The sequence below is a fragment of the Oenanthe melanoleuca genome, chromosome Z (genome assembly GCF_029582105.1).
Source record: "Oenanthe melanoleuca isolate GR-GAL-2019-014 chromosome Z, OMel1.0, whole genome shotgun sequence".
Taxonomy (NCBI): Eukaryota; Metazoa; Chordata; class Aves; order Passeriformes; family Muscicapidae; genus Oenanthe; species Oenanthe melanoleuca.
In genome coordinates, this window is record NC_079362.1 from 41,687,492 (window position 1) to 41,707,561 (window position 20,070).

Consider the following 20,070-nt stretch of genomic DNA (forward strand, 5'->3'; position numbering starts at 1 on the left):
TAGATGTTTTAAGTAATCTCATACCTGAACTATTTCATAAAAACAAGAAGTTCTCTCAAAACGTTAAGCAGGAGGTTTCTCTTTTTTTAGTAAATGGTGTACACCCTAGCCTTTTATATTTTTGAATGGCTTTGAAAAGACAAGGTGTCTTCAATATGTTTATAACCAGTAAATCCTTATTTCTTCAGACAAGAGTAAATATTAACAGAAGGTATCTGTAGCATGTTTACTTTTATGCAGCATTACTGCGTTAAGTAGCACAGAACCTTAGTACAAGTAAAACCTTACATTATTCTGGGAGAAATCTGGAAAACTCTTCACTGTTAACTGATAGCTCTGAGAGAAACTTGCCTCTACACTCTCCTCCAACAAGCATTATGTAATCACTCAGAGCACAAGTAAATTACTTCATCAACTTACGTCTTGTTTTGATATTTCAAGAACACCCAAAATATTTCTAAGCTTGGGTTCATGTACCACCAGTCACCACAGGCTGACATATCATGACAGGCTTGCATGCTTGGGGATTTCCACCATGCACAGCATCATTTCAGAAATGGGTCACAGAAAAACAAAATTCAAATTTTCTCTTGGATTTCTTCCATTTCCTTTTTTCCGGTTACAGACAACGTAACTCTTCCCTCTCCCACCCCTCTCCAGCAGTGCATTAACATGCCCTAGCTCACTTTAACTTGTGTTCATTAACTCCATGGAAGCTGGGCTAAATCTTTGATCTAAACCCAAACATCAGTGAGAGAAGTCTGTCTGTGAGCACAAACTTTAGATCGGGATGAGGAAACCCTGGTGTGATGCTGCAGGGCAACACCCCTCCAAAATCCTGCTGAGCTCCACATACTCACTGGGCATGTGAGCAGTAATGGTCCTCAACTTCACTCTCTCCCAAGGTATGGGATAACACAGGTATGTCAGACGGGAAACCACAAAATTGGGAAGTGGCAAACTCCTGACAGGCGAAGCCTGATGCCTCCCAGTGCTCAGAATTAGTGCAGTCAGGTAACGTGAGAAACTATAAATTCACAGGTTTTACTATCTCAGCTGAAACTCTACATTGTGTTTCAGTGGCAAAACCACAAGTACCTGTAGTGGTGTGTTCTGTGACTGAACGGCTGCAGGTGTGACTGAGATTATCACACACACGACAATGAGGGAGGAGGAAAAAAGAGAAAAATGCATCTTAGAAGTTACTTATGTTTAATGCTTAAAAGTCTGAATGCACAAACAATAATCTACCATTATAGAAGTACTGGTGGTCAATACAATGCATTAGAACTATGTACAATGACACAGTTTAGTATCAAAATCTTTCTACAATGTAGAGTATTACGAAACTGTTAATGACATCAAACACTAAGCACTTAAGACACCATTTTTTGCTACCACATTTGGAACTTCAATAAACAGTCCATTTTAACTTGCAGCATCAATCCATTTCTAGTATGAAATTAAGTAATCTTCTACTTATACAATAAGATTTATCTACACGGGTCTCTTGATTTTGATCCATAGCAGCAAAGGCACTGTACATCAGCAGATCCACAGACTTAAAGATTTCTTTTTAAAGCATTCAAAAAAAAAAAAAAAAAAAAAAAAGTCACAGATCATAGTTTAACAGCAACAACAACAACATAAAAAGATAACACGTTGTCTCTGGCACAATGGCTCAGTCTGTGTCCGTTTTAGGGACATCCAATCAAGACATGGATTGAACTGCTGGCGAACAAAGCAAGTCCTTATCCCAATGAGAATCCATTCCTTTTTGTATGTCGGAATGAGTACTCTTGTAAATCCTACCTCAGAGGTCATTGCTTTTTTTTTGTAGTTTGTATATTGGTAGGCATCCATTCTTATTTCAGTGCAGTTTCCAAAGAACATATCAAATATTTTTCATAATCTCTTGTAATTGAAAAATTGCCCAAAGACACATATCCCCATTTTCAAGGAAACATTGCAAAAGTTTCCAGAAGTAACAAAGGTGATTCTTTGAGGCAACTTATTGTACTCTCTACAATATAACAAAGAGAGGTGTTTATATTAAAAAACCTAACTTGACACCAAAATGCTTTATGTTTATCAACAGAAAAGCATTGAGAACAAATCTGTACACAAGATGCTATATTAACATTGCAAATATATAAATTAGCACATTCTTACTTAAAGTGAATTTAATTTAGATGTGAACTGAATTTGCCATTCATCACAGGCATGTAGATCACTGGCTACAGTTTGCAATTTCCTAAGTTTCCAAGACTGTCTAAAATAGTTAAGATACAGCATCTTCCCACCAAATAATTATACTGTAATAACACTTAGAGGTCTCATCCAAGAACAGGACTAAAAAATATAACAAAGTTTATTTTTTTAAATAGAAACTACAAGTCTATTTAGTGTAATTTTAAGTATCTCCTGAACATCCTTCTCCAAGATCCCCAATTTATCCACCTGCAAAAACACAAGTATATGATGCATCTTTCAAAACTAAAGCCGGGCCAGACAGCTTTATTTAGTCAGTTCACTGTTAGAAAGCCTTCTTTAAACAAAATAAATACATTACAGCTATAATATATAATTAAAGAGTCAAGGTCACCATTAAGTATGCTTATTTCATCTTCTTCCAAGTAGATATCTGACAATTTGGTATCACAAGTTCTTAATGAACATTCACAAATCAATAGCAAGTTAAAAAGGTAAAAATAAATTCTACAACTGTGATGAGCATTTAAGTTTTCAGCTTAGAAAGAAAAAAAAAAAAAAAAGGAATATACAGCAAAGTGCTAGGAGAAGGAGTTCTGTCTGCATTCAGATTTGTCTCTAATAAATAACTTCATAGACTGTAGCTTTCTTGTCCCCAGAGCCAGTGACAATGTATTTGTCATCCACAGAGATATCACAGCTAAGCACAGATGAGGATTCTTTGGACTAGAAGAAAAAAGAAAAGGAAAAAGAAAATTACATCTTTCCAATCCTTCAATCCTGAAAGGCTTGAAGATTAATTGGAAGAATTTATAGATAGGGAATACATGAAAAGCTCATTAAAGTATCAGTACCATAGTGGCAATTTTTTTAAAATACTTTTGTTCTACAGAAAGATCTATTGTAAAATAAAGCAGTGGTAGAAAGGGAAGTGAATACTATGGACATAGAGGTAATCTATCAATCAAACAAACAGAAGTAGTCCTTTCTATATACTTTAGAAGGAATGAGCATTTGTTAATATTTTATGCATTTGATTAGCATAAAAATGAACGAAAACCCATCTTCTTCCCACTTCTTTTGTTGTAAACAAGAAATTCATGCAGAGAAACACTTCAAAGCCCTACCCACCCACAGGTATGAATAAAAGAGACTCCACACAAATAACTGCATCTCCTCTCACTACTTTCCCAACATAAGAAGACAAAAGCATTGCATAAAGGAATTTATGTTATCATAGAGGTTGCAATTAGGAAAAGACACTGTGGTGGAACAGGATACACAAGTGTGTAGGAGCTGGATGGGACACTGGATATAGCATGATGCAGTAGCTCTGTCTCTTTTGGCCTTGGTGTCTGTTCTAAGATGAAGTGTATGCATTGTCACATTTACCTTGCTGTTTCAGTGCATTCTTCTTTACATAATGTATGTCCACATAGTTTTCTGCCTGTTATCACAAGAGCTAAACACTTCCCAACCATGCTGTTTTGGCAAAGACACCTCTGTTCATTGCACTAGAATTTTCCTTATCTACCCCTCAGTAAGAAAGCTGTACTGGAGCTTTTAACATCACCTTTAAGGGTGAAGTCCTCTTGTTAGGATGATTTGGGCTGTCTGTGGGGGTTGGTTTCCCAGCCTACTAGGAAAGCTTAGACCCTGTCTTTCTCATGTCAAGGTAAACTGCACTGTCTCCAAATGTGGAGACATGGCAGGCAGCAGTACACAGGAGACTGCTCATTTAAACTAGAGCCAATTAAACAGCTAAATTTAATAAAAAAATTCCCAACCTAGAGGTGTCTGCAGGTGAAAGAACCAAAAGACATGCCAAAAAACCCACTCTTTCACAGTGGCACTGAAATGCCATCAAAACTGGGCTCAGAGGGATTATAGATAGGTTAAAGCTTCCAGTTATACTTAAATGGGCCCCTCCATATCACTTCAGTTTTCAGCTCAAGAGTCTGCTGGTCCAATCCATAAACATATCCCATCCAAGAAAAATATTCATGTTCAATATGACTTCCACTGGTTTAGCTACATTTTGGACCTTCAGTGACTGTTCTCCTAACAGCATGACTTGGGTACTGTATTTCACCAATATGCAGAAGAAGGTGAGAAAGATGAATTGTTAAGAACAATTTTGGATTAAATTTTGGATTGGCTACTTTATTGTAAAAGCTGAATTAGTGAAATAGTAGAAAGGACAAAAGCATTTTTATCTCTAATACAGACAAACTCTTTAAGGGCTACTGCAATAAGCTGCATTTCCACCTGAAAACTCCTTAGGCTACTGACAGACCCTAAGATGTGCAGCTCTACTGCACTGTAGTGTATGTGAAAAATAGCTTTCAGGAGATTATTACCTGGAATATACTGGCTCCATAAGGTGTTCTCCAAGCATTAAGAAGATTATCTTTTCCAGTGCTTACAAACCATTTGCCTGCAACAGATTGTTTAAATGTTATTGCTGCATTTTGTTTTCAAGGAATTCACCTTGAAAAGAAACAGATGATCATAACAACAAAGCATTCACACATATCCGAAGAGCAGTAACATTTTCATCTAGTTGCACTACAATGTTCCATCACAAAATAAGCAGTATATAGAAAAAAGCAGTCAGATAGAGTTTTTAAAATAAACTTAATACTTAAATTTAATACCTAATTTTTAACTACACTCTGTAGTTTAATAACTGTATTGCACTTTCATTTAAAGGTAACCTTGAATTAATTTTTCATGAAGGAAAATACTGATATACAAAGATTTGCTTACCACAGTGAGCAAACTTGAGTGACAACACGCAGCTTTCATGGAGATGTAGCTGATACTTGTCTGGCTTAGTAACATGCAGCACCTCAACATTGCTGTTCTCCATTCCTACTGCCAACCACTCACCAGTTGGACAGTAGCCCAGTGAGAAGATCTGTAATTAGCACAGCACATGCTTCAATCAGTAAAGGAATGAGCTCAAGATATTCAAAACTGACCCTTGCTACACTGTTAGCACTATGCAAACTCACAGTTTTGGTCTACTGCAGTTTGAAAAACATGATAATCCAATTACTACAGTAATCAAGATAAATTTGTTCATGCAAACACAGCTGCAAAACTATGCTATTAAATGTCATTAAAACTGCAATAGTGAAGCATTGAATCAAACTATAAAAGTTAATGTCCACGCTTATCTGACAGCTTTTAGAAATGTTTTCATAAAATATTTTTGAACTAGCATCTACAGAAATGGCAACAGATTGCAGACAGGGACATTTTAATCTGGCACTTGTTTCATAAAACTGATTCTCCATTACTCTCATGGGAGAGGTACTAATCTGTCAAACAGTCATAATCCAGATAGACATTTAGCTGCCACAAGAAAAAAACGAACAAAAATGAGAGTATGGAATATGAGACTAAGTGAAAAATTCTTTGGAGTTCTTCTTGAGACTGTTTCTTTTGCTTATTAAGAAAAAAAGAATTTAAAAATCTTTGTCTGCTTTTAAAAATCATGAGAAAATTTTGTTAACATGCCAAAGGTTCTAAAGCCGAACCTGTGATGTGAAGTCATGTTGCTGTAGCTGTCTCCCTTCTCTGAGATCCCAGGATCTGACTGTATTGTCCAGACCTCCTGTCCATAATTTGGTGCCATCATTAGAAATGTCAATACAGCTCGCTCCATCTGTGTGGCCCTGAAATTGCCTGAAAATATTAAAAGAAGATCAGTACATTTTGGGCAATAATACAAAATACCTCTTCCAGTCCCTCAGCTGTAACTTAGATTCCAATAGCAATCCCAGACTAATACAAACTCTGGGACAATCATGTGAGTTTTTTGATGAATTTATGATGCAATCAGGCCAGACAGCTAATGTGATTTCAAAAGGAACACTTTAAAAGAGTTAGGTACTCTGGTAATCTTTGCTGCTGGCTGTGTGATACCCACTACTCAACTTAAAATAGTTATTCTCCCTAGAAGACTGTAGCATGAAAAGCGAAATTACCTTAGGTTAAGAAAAATGTGCAGACCCATGAAGTTAAAAAAAAAAAAAGCACTCTAAATGGCAACATCAGGTAGTAGAAGCCTGACTTTACATGTAACATTGATATTACATGTCACAACATATACACAGTGCAGTGCCCAGAGAGGATCGGTGTGACCAGCTCTTAACTTACTGTCTGTCAGTGTTGAGCACCAACGAGCACTCCTGAAAGGCTAAGTGTGCAATGCAGTAATTTACACATGCCTTCACCCAAGACATATTTGTTGGATCTCTGATTAAAGAGATTAGAGTAAGAGCACCATATTGCACGGAAACAAATAAAATCATCTGTTCGAGGAAGCTACAGCAGTATTGACATCAGCTGATATTTAGGGAACTATAGTTATGGGCTGATCAAAAGGCCTGGAATGACGAAACTCTCAAACCTATAAATAATCATAGACACTTTTGTCAAGGTATTACCATGCCTATGCTGAACAACAAAATACTGGAAGCATCTATGCATGGAGAAAATAGAATATATAAGCAAAAGCACATTTGTAGCTGTGTCTAAATAATTCTCCAGAACCAGATGATCCACTTTGGTCGACCTACCTTACTAAAGTCTGGTTATGCAGATCCCACACTGCAATGTTGCCATCGCTACAGCAGGAGAAGCAAACCTTGGAATCAGGGCTGATAGCTAGGGCATAGCAAGCTGGAGCAGAAGATGTCAGCTCTGCTTTGATGCGAGGAGTTGGAGCTGCCAGGTCCCAAATGGATAATGTGCTGGCTTCCCCACCAACAATCAGGGTGCGGCCGTCAGGGAGCAATCTGCAGGAACGGATGTAGTTGTCTCTGTTCTGTGGAGACAGAAGCCATCAAGAGATTACTCATGAGGAAAGAAAACAGCATTAACATGAGAGCAGAAATCCATAAAAGTATTGTATTCCCTCCTGGTTTTAATGAGCCATTTATACTTATGACAATGATAAAGTGTATTAATGCCAGAAAATTACATGACATTAGGGAAGTACTTCAACTTGATCTACAAAATTCAGCAGTGAGAGATATTTAATCTTAATTAGCATCAAAATGCAAAGACCTGAACCCAGCCCAAAACAATTCAAGATAGCTGAATTTGACAGCTGGTGTAGAAAGTTGTATTTTCATACTCTGTTTATTTCAGCACATTAACCTCTCAGCATGGGGGAGTACCAAATTCCCTGCACACTTTCCCCCTTCCCATTCCAGTGAGACTTGCTGCCACCATATAGGGAATGTCAGAGGAAAATATTTGGGCAATTTTCCTCCTTTGTGTAGCAACTTGTGTAGCAATTCATTATAAGTCTACACGTGCTGCATAGTTCTCATTTTACTGCCTCTGTAACAAGCAGCATCATCTCACCAAGAACTGGTAAATGACAAGAGGAAAGCTGCTAACAATAGTTCATCTTGTTTGCACATTCAAATAATTTGTGCATAACACTCAGGCATATTTTTAATTGCCACAATAAGACAGGTCAATGCATTCATACACATACACAGACACAAAATATGTGACACAATCCCCAAATATTCGTAGAGAATACAGCTGCAAGACAGCAATTTTTAGCATGATAGGGTATCAACAAGCTGTAAGATTGCCAGCAAATGTCAAAGTTTATAAACAATATTTGCTGTGCTGCCTTTGATCTTTCCTCCTACCACGATTTTAGGATATTAAAATTGTTTTGATTCTTTGTGGGGGGAAAAAGCCCACAAGTATGGTGAGGAACATATTTCAACCTCAGCTCTAATAGAAACAACAGAATTACAAATGCAATACCAACCTGTGATACCATGACAGAAACCAAATACCCACTTGCCCTTTACACCTCAGTGGTATCACTGCAATCTAAACACAACATCCTATCTCCTTTCAGTGCTGGATGCTGCTGTTCACCTACCAGGCAGTCCAGCTGAGACACAGGGCTCTTGTTGCCAGGGTGGCTGATGTCCCAAACCTTGACACAGCCCTTCCCACCCGTGTAGACGTGTCTGGTGGGGTTGCTGATGGTAACTGCACACACAACTTCCCCGTGGTTCAGGGTGTTGATCTGACGGGCATGGCGAGGGATTCCTGGGCCAATGAGGGCATCAGGGGGGAAGGGAACTGGCTGCATCTGGCCATCTGCACTTACATGAAAGGAGTAGGCTCTGAGGGAAAAAAAAATTTAAGGGTGTGATTTAAAGGATTTTACTTCAAGCCTGTTTAAGAAAAAAGAATCAAACGTGTGCTTCTACTTCAGGTATTCAGGTTGTGTGCTCAGATGCATTTTTTCACAGATATTTCACAGAATATTCTGAGCTAGAAGGGACCCTCAGTGATCATCAAGTCTTAAGTGAAAGGTGATATGGGGACTGACCACCACATTAGCACCATGCTCCACTCAACTGGAGTTGAGGTATCAGGTATTTTAATAATGTAAGGAAAAAACATATTTATTTATCTATAGCATGGCACAAACATAGATGCTCAGCTTTAAATGTGAAAAGTCAAGCACCAATCAAATGAGCTTTTACGACTCACATTATGATGGTTTCTGGCATGAGTGAGGCTATATGACACCACCCTTAATTTTGGATGTGGATATCACTGCATGCAGAGAAGGGAAGGCAGGTCGGGTCAGGGCCCCTGGAAGACAGAAATAGTTGGCTGGTTGCTGCCAGAGCATGGTGGGCAGCTGCGTGCCAGGGGACATCTGGCTGCTCGCTTTACTGACTCTTACGTGGCAGCTCCAGCTGGACTGCTGCCAGTCTGTCCCAAATGCACCGTGGGTCCCAGGGCCCTGAGCAAAACTGCTCAGCACTGTACCTAAGGGCGCAGCGAAACCTCCACAGCACTGAGGAGTTAAGTCCTCAAGGCACAGTTGCTGACAGCTGACATGACAGAACAGCTAAAATGCACGGCAATGGAATTTTTTGTTTTGTGGGTTGTTTTGGGTTTGGATTTTTTTTTTTTTTTTTTTTTGGACTTGACACAACTGCTACAGATCCGAATTTCTCTCGCCAAAATCAGGCCTCTCACTGAGAAAGAATCTGTTCTGTGATTGCCACTTATGCCACCTGTGAATAACCTATCAACAGCTTTATCTCAAAGCATTTTCCAGGCAGAACAGTTAGGTTGTGAAATTGCCTTGTTCTGAGATGCTACCTGATACACCACATCTATTACAACAGCACAACATTTTTAAGAGGGTTTACCTATACATACCAAGGTTTGCTTAATGGAAGGCTTTAATTTTCTTAGACCTAAAAAATCAACATAATGCTCGCAAAAAATCTATTGTCACAATGGTGGGATGAGACGAGCTCACAAAGAAATTGTTTTATGAGAATACTTGTAAGTTCACTTCCTTGATACTTCAAAGTGACTATAGAAGGCAGTATTCACAATTAAATTACTGAATTTGTCATTTAAGATTCACAATGCATTAACACTAGATCAATAATTTTCAGTGGGACAAAATGCATTACCTATCTTTCCTATTTATATACTATCTTTCAGTATTTATACACTGTGCAATACTCAAGAGTTGATATAATACCAAAGTGAAAAAATTGCTATTAAGACCCAGATCCCAAATGTACCATATGCTGCCCACTCCATTTCAGGACACTCAACAGTGCAGAGAATTTACACAAATTTCCATATAAGGCAAATAACAATCCTGGAAGGTGTGACAATTATCACACTCAAAATAAAGAAAAGTCAATACAATCATGCTAAAAACCCCACAGATTTTAAAAGTTTCAAGCCCTCTGGTAGACAAATGACAGTTATATTTAAACATTTAAAACAGACATCAACAGACCAATAACATTTAAAAATCTTGGAGAGATATACCAGAATTTAAGTGATTTGATTTCAGTTTGCCTCATGTTTTATTCCCCTCAATTTTAACAGAAGTAAGACGTGAGCACGGAGGTCTCTGAACCCCTGCAATTGCCATTACTCTCACCACAGCAAGCAAAGCCTAGTAGATCCAGAGACACTTCTTTCCAGGTGACTGACTCCATCAGGGATGAACTTAAATCCAGAGAGCATTTGAACATTGCATCAAGACATTTCTTAGAGCCCACTGTATATAATGGATGAAGATCTGTGCCCCACAGAATTTTTAATGCAAGCAGCTGGTCTGCAAGCTGCTGTACATCAGCTTCCACACCTGCCTTATGCATTCACCTAACACATGGCACAACTAGCAGAGAAGTAAATTACTGTGGCTACCGGTGTGCGATGCCTAAGAGATGAGGGCCTGGCTCATGATTTGTGTGATGTGTGTTATGGGCACTAGGCCTGACCACTTGTCACCATATTGTTAATCCTGGGTGTCTGCAAGCCCACTGGCAGCTAAGTGTATGCATTTACTCACACAAATCCAAGTGTGTGACTAACCCCATCCAATCCTATGCAAACACGTTCACACATGAAAGAGCTGGAGAAGGGCTGGCACAAACACTGTCAAACTTTACAGTATGAACTGGTCACAGCCTCCCAAATGTGCCACAAGGAATTGGGACTGGATGAACCTTAAAGAAAATCTGGATCAATACGATCCCAGTTTGTACAGCTGCTTTAGTTTTTCTCCTCTCTGCCTCAAGAGGAATGTCAGCAGAGGGTTCTTTGTCTCTGTAATTTTTCTTCCAAGGCTCACACCACGAAAAGCCTGGTAAAGCAGGTCATATTATACGGGTCAGTTCCATCAAGGATGAATCTGAGTATTATCATAAAATAATTCTTTCCAGTATTTTCAATCAAACAAAACATTTCAGTATTCCTTTTTCTGCACACAGCTGCTAAGCTTGCAAGTAATTGCAAGGCTTTTGTGAACAAAGAAATAATTTTTTTAAACTGAGAAGCAGAGTACAGTAGAGATGGAAAGCTGAGATCTCATTCCAGCTTGCATTTCCATAAACGACCAACCAGTCAGATTTGAAGTTCATCTCCTTTTTCCATTTATTTCTGTCTCCTCTACTTTGTATCATCCAGTCCATGTCAACTGCTATTAGTCTTCAAAACAAATTTACAAATGCAACTTTAAGATTACACAGTGATTCTCCTGCTCTTGCTGAATAGCTATACTTACTTCTATTCATACAATAGTTCTCAGCAGCTAAGGGGAATTCCAACCAGCAATGACTTCCAACACATGATTGACTTTTAAAGCAGAATGTTTGATACTCACGGTTTTCCTCCTGGGATGCCTGTGAGATTAGGAGGGATGCCTGGGACTCGCATGTGATGATGGGGATCAAAACCAACCTATAGTTTTCCCCAAGCAAAACAAAAAGGTGTATTAAAGTTAAGAGTGAGGCAAAGGAGAACTGTTTAATTCATGTTCTCCATAGCACACTCCCCAAACCACAAAATGAGTGAACTAGAGTTAACCCCACAGGTCTCATATTTAATACAAACAGATCTCAAAGCTAAATGCTCTAACAGCAAACACTTACCACTGGAGATCGCCCGTAAGCTGCTGCTGCTGCTGCTGCTGCAGCTGCTGCACTCATTTGAGGGGAAATATTGTGAAGACCAGCATAGGCAGCTCCAGGGCTGGTCAGCTCCCCGTTCATACCAGCATGTGGCACGATACCAAATGGAGTGGGATAAGGACATGGTACAGCCATAGGTGTCCTTAAACCTGAAGCTATAAGAAGAGATGGGAAAGTGAGAAGTCACAGAGGCATTCTAGAGCCATCACATGAAACATGAGTTTGGAAAACTGCAAAAAACCCCACAAATAACCCAAACCAACCAGCCAGGCAGCCAAGGAAAGCCACACAGCACTGTATTACAGTACTGAAGAACCAATTCAGCACCCAGTTAAGCATTTGTAACACACTGACTTATCATTACAGATTTAAAGGGAGCCTGACAAGGGACAAATGGTCACTGTTTCACACCACCAAAATGCGTGGACACTAACCTATCGGGTCCACACCTGGGGGTTTGCCGGGCACTGGCCTCAGTCCGGGAGTGGAGTTGCTGCCTGGAGTAGGGGCGTCAGTCCGTGGAGTTGGGGTATTTGATTTAGACACAGGAGTGGTAGATTTCTCGTTCTAAACACCAAGACGGAAAAAGTAAGACAGTTTGTAAACTATTTTCTCTTTATAGCTAGTGATTAGTGATATTAGTGATATTTATCTCCTAGGTTTGTGTTTCAACAGTCCTGGCAATGAAGAGAAGACGCAAAGACACTGAAAATGACAGAATGGCTTTGGTAACTAACTACAGCCTTCACAGCTTTTCTCATCAGGAGAATCTGTATGATTGAGAATGAGGCAAATGACTGAAAATCATTGCCCTCTGACAACTGAAAGCATATGTGAAATCTGTCAGTGGTTTCACTATGCTTGTGGACCTGCTCCCATTATAATTTTCTGTGAGGGATGGACAAGAGGAGCAGAAAAAAAATTGCTGAACTGACCAACCACTCATACTCAAGTGTGGTGCAAGAAACACAGGATGAAGACAGTGACAGATATAAAGTCAGGAACTGTGCAGTGCTGCTCTTGTGACAGGCTTGTTCATCAGACACACCACTGATTCCCAGGTCTGAACCTGTCATTCCATCACCTTTCCTGAGCACTACATTCACTTTAAGCCTTCTTTTTATTTATTTTATTTCTTTAAATAATTGTATACCCTATCCTGTGAAGAACCAAGAAGGGAATTACTGTGCAGCCCAGGTAGGTGATTAATTGTGGCCACAAACAGGAAAGGAAAGAACACCCCTTGCAGGCAGCTCTTTTCTTTTGCATTATGATTTGTGATGCAAGTCAAGGAAGGCTCTTGTAAATGACAGATTACTTTTTAGATAGAAAATAAAAATTATTGTTGTTGTATATAGCCTGGTAATTCAAACAAAGCTAACAACCAAATCACATCCAAGCAGGGAACTGAATTTGCTGTAAACCACAGCACAGGAAAACAGCTCGAGAAACCCCTGTGTACTTTTATTTATTCTCAGAATAACAGTTCTTCATATGAGGGAGGAGAAAAATATCTCTCAGAACACCACATCTATCATCTACTCATACCACCACTGAAAATAACCTCTTCCCATCCCAAAAAAAGACTGTGGACTTTCTATTATTTCACTAGACCCCCGAAAAGATAAATTAAACTAATACTAAATTGATGCTTCACAGTGCTTTATTGACAGCTGTGGAAATATGAATTGTCTCCAGACATAAATCCAGTAAGCATGTATTTCAGCCTATGACTAGGGGTCAGAAGCATTTTGTAGCACTTACAAGGCTAAGTTCTTTGGATTTGGAGGAAGGAGTACTGCTAGAGGATGCAATAGATGCGGGACTAATTGGTGCATCTTTTTTCAGCAGTCGAGTCTTGTCCAAGCCATTTTCCCGTGGAGAGTGTGCAGGGCTCCCACGGGGAGAAGAAGGATCCTAAATATCAGGAATATGGGTTAGCATAAAAGCTTCATACTAGCCACTAGTTCTTGTCTTGAGCAGTTCTCAAATTGGAATGAAGATCTGTCATAGGAAGTGACATATTCCTTCCATTCTTAATTGATTTAGCTGATACAATTGTGAAATTGAGAGATAATGAAAGACGATTTGGTTTTTTTAAAGAACCCTTAAAATTTGATGCCATTAAGTCACGAAAAATAATGCCAAAAATCTATGGATATTGAAATAGGCAAGTAAGTATCTTTTTTCAAGTGACAGACTAAAAAGATTTAATGTGTTTAGCAGACCTGATAAGGTTCACACATGAAGTCATGGCCAAAGTGGAAGAAAAGACAGACACTCTTACAAGCTGCACCCCCCCTCTGTTGAGCTGGGCTGGCTTCAAATATCTCAAGAGAACTTTTTGTTCAAAGGAGAAACAAGAAGTACTTTGTAGAAGTAAGTGTTTCAGATCTGATTTTTATTCTAAAGGAAGAGAATACTACTGGATTCCCTCAGGCATTTCTAGTTCCTTTATGAAGGCAAATGCCATAATCATATTCATAAAATCAATATGCACAGAAAACACTGAAGATACCCTCACCACCATTTCTGTAAGGTAGAATAAACCCATTGTGCATACCTCATTGGAAACATCAACTACCAAGTTGTCATCACTCTTTTCACCATCGCTGTCCTGCAATGACAAATCACAATGTGTTAAAAAAATTTTATTTAATATCCCCATGTCTCTTAATAACTATGAAAACAGAGGGCAGCTGCTCACAAATCTGCAGTGTACCATTCACTTTTACCAAACTTTATGTGATAACGCAATTGAAGTCTTTCAGTCATCTATGGGGCTGCCACAATTATAGCCAGTTTTCAATTGGCGGAGGACACAGGATGAAAATCTTCATACAAAGTGGTACTGCACTATGAAGTGGAGTCCAGACAGACTTCACTAACAAGTCCCAGCCTAACTAAAGTTCAGCACTATTGTCACACAACTTTCAGGTGCTTTGTATTTATATTGTTAAAAACAGTATCAACCATGTGCACCAAAATGCTTAATCCTACTAGAGGTAGGCAGTAAAAAATAGCTAAAATTTGACCCTCATTTTAAAATTAGTTATGAAGTAGAAATCAGAAGAGGAACACTGAAGTCCAACAATGCACAATGTAGACAATCTACTCACGTAACGAGCTGCTATTTCCTTCTCTTCTGTTTTTTGTTTTTTACTCTCTGAAGAATAATCTGTTGAATTTCTGTGCTTTTCTGCTGTTCTGAAACTGGCTGAGGGAGATACAGAAGAGCTCTGCAGTCCAAAAAGAGAAGAAAGCATCATCAGGCCCTCATTCTCAGCAGTGGTTCATTGTCACTACTGTTCAATACATCTTACACTGATAGTATGATCCAGAGCTGTTCTCACAGAACAACAGCACAGGTTGGGTTTTAACCAGAGACAGCAACCCAGCAAATGCCTTGTACCAAAAACTGCACTATGTATTGCAAGAGACAGAAAAAGGTGATCAACTGACAGGTCATAGTGGCTCTCTGCACTGCCAATGGGATGTATTTTATGAATACTGTGCACTGGTCTTGTTTTGGTTTGTTTCCTCTACAAATACCCAGGGTTAAGTCAATAGTCCCAGAAGAGGGGTGTGTATTTGCACATGTGTGTGTGTTTGCCTGTGTAAATCAAAAAGAACAAAGAGGCTCAAGGCAAGTCACACTTCAGCAAACATTTGAATGAAGATTTCTACCAAAGAAATAAGCAAGCTTCTGAACAGTTTTGAAGCAGGCAAGAACAGGAAAAAACACCCAAACTCATTTTATTTTGCTCCCTTTTACAATTACAGGCTATGCCTGCAGCAGACAGAAACAAAACAGAGACTGGCTCAGTGACTCCCTTGCTATTCTACAGTTCTCACCTAGTAATGATTGCTAAAGAGCATACATATGGACAGGAGAGAAAGGAAGATAATGGGTACTTTATGCACTATCATCCAACAACTCCACTCTACTCCGTTAAACAAGGCAGGCAGCATTTATCAAATTCTACCATATTTCCAAAGCTGTGTGGAGCCTGTATCTTCTTATACAAAAAAGGAAGCAATGAAAGATGCAACGTTCCCTCTGGGACCGATTTTAGTAGCAGCAGCAGCTTTTGGCCCTAGTTCAAGAAAGCATTTAAGCATGCACTAAACTTTATCTCACTCTGAAGTCAGTGGTTGAACGTACATAAGTAAGGATGTGTTCAGGCTTTTTGCAGAATTGGAAATGACAGCAATGGAGATGAAAATAATTGTCAGTTGAAATCCTGCTGACTGTTTCCACCCCTGTCCTCGTTTTTTTCTGGGATGGTGAGGAGCAACCAAAGAATTCCTGGCTGATGGATTTTAGATCCTCCCATTCATCCAGAAACACTTGTTTGGGGTTATTTCCTCCATGCATGATGGACAGCTGCTGTTCCACATAAAACTGTACAACACAGGAATTTGGTTTGGGGGTTTTCAGTGTAGCTATTAACACGAATTCAAGAAATTAGCATTTACATTGAATAACTTCTGTTCCATCACTATTACAGAATTTCTTCTTTTCCTTATTATATTATAAGATTTGTTAAGGATTAAGAATACTTAACCATAGAAATTAAGCTGTGGTTATTGACCAAGTCATGCAAGAGAATATTACTACCTACTGGGACACAAGTCCTCCTCTCCATTTTGTTGAAATTTCCAGTTCTTGAGTACAGCAGCAGTGGTAGAATTTGCAAAAATCATCCATATTTTTGACTGGTAATTCTTAATTACCCTCTAAGAATACTGAGTGGAAATAAAAATTTTAGAACAAAGCTAGAATTGAAGGCACAGCCTGTGCCTTTCCCATGTGCAAATACATCTTAAAATACTAATTTAGTTTAAGGCAGATCATTAATCAACGATTATAGCAAATAATGCAAACTAACAAAGTTACTTTTTGCTCTGAAGCCACAACACATGTTAAGACATTTGGAGACAGCAGTGCCAGGGTACAGAAGCCCTCAACATAAAGGCCAAATAGAAATACAACATTAAATGAATTGATGACTTGAAAAATTTGTTTCTGCAATGATACAGCATAGTCTTTCACAAAATATTTTTGTACTATGTTCCTATTACATTTATATTCATTTACAATTTGGAAGGCAGTAGATTGTAATGTGAATTCAATTCAATATTTCTCAACTTCACCCTACAGAAAGCAATTTGCTTTAAAACGAAGAAAAATAATCACCAATAAACTACAAATTAAAGTGGTGTCTAAAGAATTAAACTACTGCACTTATTTAAACAGAAATTTGTTTTCATAAATTTGAAACCATACAGTTTCAATTTTTCACAATCTGGTTAGCTATGTGCTATAGATACCATTTTAATCTTTGGTTTCACTACTTAATAAAGTAATAAATTGAAAGTCCCTACTAGAAAGATAAAGTAGCTAATTATCACTAGCACATTAAAGGATGAGCACCACATTGGGCATTGGGGCAATGCATACTGCTTAATGGTTTTATTGCATGACGGATCTGACCTTATACCGATATGATATTCTCACCTGACATTAGCAGAAAAAATGGAGACAATTCACCTACTGACAGCAGGCAGAACCTCACTTCCCAATCTGAAATAAGGCCAGTGTACTAGGACTGACATTATTTTGCTTCACCAGTCAATTACTACAGAACAAATCTAAACACTCCCACTTTTAGCTGTCACACCCCTTTCCTGCCATGGAACTAGCCTAGCAATACCCCTGCAGAACTGCCTTCTTTTCCCTTCAACATAAAATGCACCTGCCACGTAAAGATCACTGACTTCATGGCATGGATTTCTGCTACTTTTGCTGACAGATCTAAATTGATTTCTTATGCTAAGTAATAAAGATAAGTCACATACATAGACAATGAGCTATGGTCTAGATCTCCCTATAGACCTAATGCCTACAATGTTCACTGTGTGAGAGACAACAGTGTTACTCATACTGAGTTCCCTCCATTGTTTGGAACAGCTTTTCAGTCTATAACCACTAATAAGGACTTAACTTCATTGAGAAATACTGGGATGTTACAACATCCTCACAGTTTCCACTGACATCAGATTCCTGCAAATAATCCTGTACCCACCCACACTTAGGTTCCTGAGTGTGCGAGTCCACAAACTCCAAGAGAGGTCCTCAGATTTGCAGACTGTGAAAGAAAACCCCATTAAAATACACTGTTCAGCTGACAGACTCTATCCTATTCCTTGATTAAAACATCAGTGCTCTCCTAACAGCTGCCTTTAAGAAGCTGGAATAGGATAGTTACTTAGAGAAATGAAGTGATTCAGCACTATGACTTGGCAGGCTGTAACTTAATGGGCCAGAGTCCTTGTTTTTGCAACTATTAAAATTTATAGAGAAATGAAGTCTTTTTTACACTGCTGTTTTCTTCCAATAAATTGCATTAATCTACTAAAAGAGTAGCATTTTCCTACTAAACAATGCTGAGTTTGCTCACATGTAATAATTATATCAGACATGGGAAAAAGTACTCTTTGGTGAAAGTAGGTTACACTTAGTTTGTATTTGAGCAAAACATACCAGTTTTTCATTTTCTGCTTCGGTAGAACATTTCTATTCATGGTAAATACACCACAAAATGCTGACAAAAAACAATGAACATTTATAGAAAGGCCGAGCACATCACCATGTTCACATAATTTGCTTAGGAAGTGGAACAGTGTCTTTCTAGTGCTGGACACACAGTATTTTTTGCACTAGGCTATAGAGCACAGCATGCTATGATTCAGTCTCTGTTTTGGCCAGTGCTGAGCACAGTGATAACTGAAATGGTCTCCCACCAGAAGGACCATGCTGTTTTCTCTCCAACACCATCAGGGCGCTGCTCCTGGCGGAGTATCAGTGCCACACAGGTGCAAATTAAATCAGTATCAAGAGAGCCACACAAGCCTCCTATGCAGCCATAAAACTCTCACCAGTATACTCACTGTCTGCTTGGGATAATTAATAGCTCGAATTGCTAGGGAAAAAACAATCAGTTTTACCTCTGCCTTCCACTGGAATTTAGCTGCATCAATGTAAGATAGCTCACAGCGTAATGTGGCAGAAATCAGTGTGGAAATCATAAATCAAACTGTACAGCCATCCTGCTGCAAGCCCCAACTCCCCATATGCTGACTTCTCCAGATAAGACCTGGCCTGAGCATACTAAGTGATAATTAAATGGAATTAGTGTTAAAAGTAATGACTAGAGATGACAAGATGAAAAGCCTTCCTACATGTTAAAGCTGGTAACTCTTTAAAGCATTCACGAGTATGACCATTCCCCAGTGTACCCTTACTACTATGCCAAAATGATGTATTTGGAGTGGAATAATTAAAACAATAATTCCCAACAAAGTGGGAATTACAAGATAATTGACCATACTGAAGTATTAAGCAAACTGCAGTAAAAGCCAAGGATGCTCAACGCTAAGGTCAATTACAGTATAATTATCTGAATGACATTATAGCTGTTATAAAGACTGTTGAAAGTATAAAAGAAACTATAAAAATGGATACAATATGCATCGCAGGGAAATTCCAGGCAGTAATGCTGCTTTGTTGGCTGATGCTGATGTTATAGATGGAAGGGCCAGCTCTGGAGCTTGGACTTGGGCACTGCCCTGGGTTTGGGCTTGGAGCACTAGGCTACATAACACTGTGAGCTTAAATCAGAAGTGGAGAAAAAAAAAAAAAAATAGGGTTAAGACTTCTGACACCCTAAGGGTGAGATGAAGACTGCTCTGGCATGAGGTGGGAGATGTCCCCCAGATAGATGAGAGACCAAGGCAGAAGAAAAAAAGGCAGTCCTAAAAACTAAAAGCAAATACAGCCTAGAGAACATGTACTCAGGAAGGAAACTGCAGCCAAGGGCTCCCACAAAGCAAGCCTAAGGGCTTCTAAGGTAACAACCATCTACCTGCTTAACAAATGAATTCATTTACATATATCTATATGCACAGATATTTTGATTAAACTCAGGATGACAGTGTGAAATGCTGTGGGTTGATCTACAGATACCATAATGGAGCATTTGCATAGGGATTCTGCTTCCTGAAGTCACCTATACTTACACAGCCCTCTTGTTGCTGACATTATTATTATTATTATTATTATTATTATTATTATTATTATTATTATTATTATTATTATTATTATTTATTATAATATTACTATTATTTTTATTACTACATCCCAGTATCTGCATGGATGGACATGGATTTTATCCTCTTTGCTTTAATTTTTTAAGCACACTTTTTGCAGCCTTTAGGCAAACAGATTTTCTTTACCATACCCTTACCTTAAGGTTTACATAGTGGGTCATGACCAGGCTGATCA

General features: G+C 38.7%; 1 protein-coding gene across 8 annotated transcripts in view; it reads right to left on the reverse strand.

Moving 5' to 3' along the window:
- Positions 1–1,195: 1,195 nt before the first annotated feature.
- LOC130265261 (transducin-like enhancer protein 4) overlaps positions 1,196–20,070 on the reverse strand; it is a 97,413-nt gene continuing 78,538 nt past the window's right edge. For all 8 annotated transcript variants that reach the window (XM_056514216.1, XM_056514212.1, XM_056514211.1 and 5 more), the window contains 12 exons: positions 14,843–14,962; positions 14,287–14,340; positions 13,488–13,640; positions 12,158–12,290; positions 11,685–11,878; positions 11,417–11,493; positions 8,135–8,384; positions 6,801–7,048; positions 5,757–5,904; positions 4,981–5,131; positions 4,572–4,648; positions 1,196–2,937 (listed from right to left, as the gene is read on the reverse strand). In XM_056514216.1, coding sequence (XP_056370191.1) covers positions 2,830–2,937; positions 4,572–4,648; positions 4,981–5,131; positions 5,757–5,904; positions 6,801–7,048; positions 8,135–8,384; positions 11,417–11,493; positions 11,685–11,878; positions 12,158–12,290; positions 13,488–13,640; positions 14,287–14,340; positions 14,843–14,962 — 1,713 coding nt within the window. In that variant the 3' untranslated portion in view covers positions 1,196–2,829. The remainder of the gene's footprint in view (positions 2,938–4,571; positions 4,649–4,980; positions 5,132–5,756; positions 5,905–6,800; positions 7,049–8,134; positions 8,385–11,416; positions 11,494–11,684; positions 11,879–12,157; positions 12,291–13,487; positions 13,641–14,286; positions 14,341–14,842; positions 14,963–20,070) is intronic.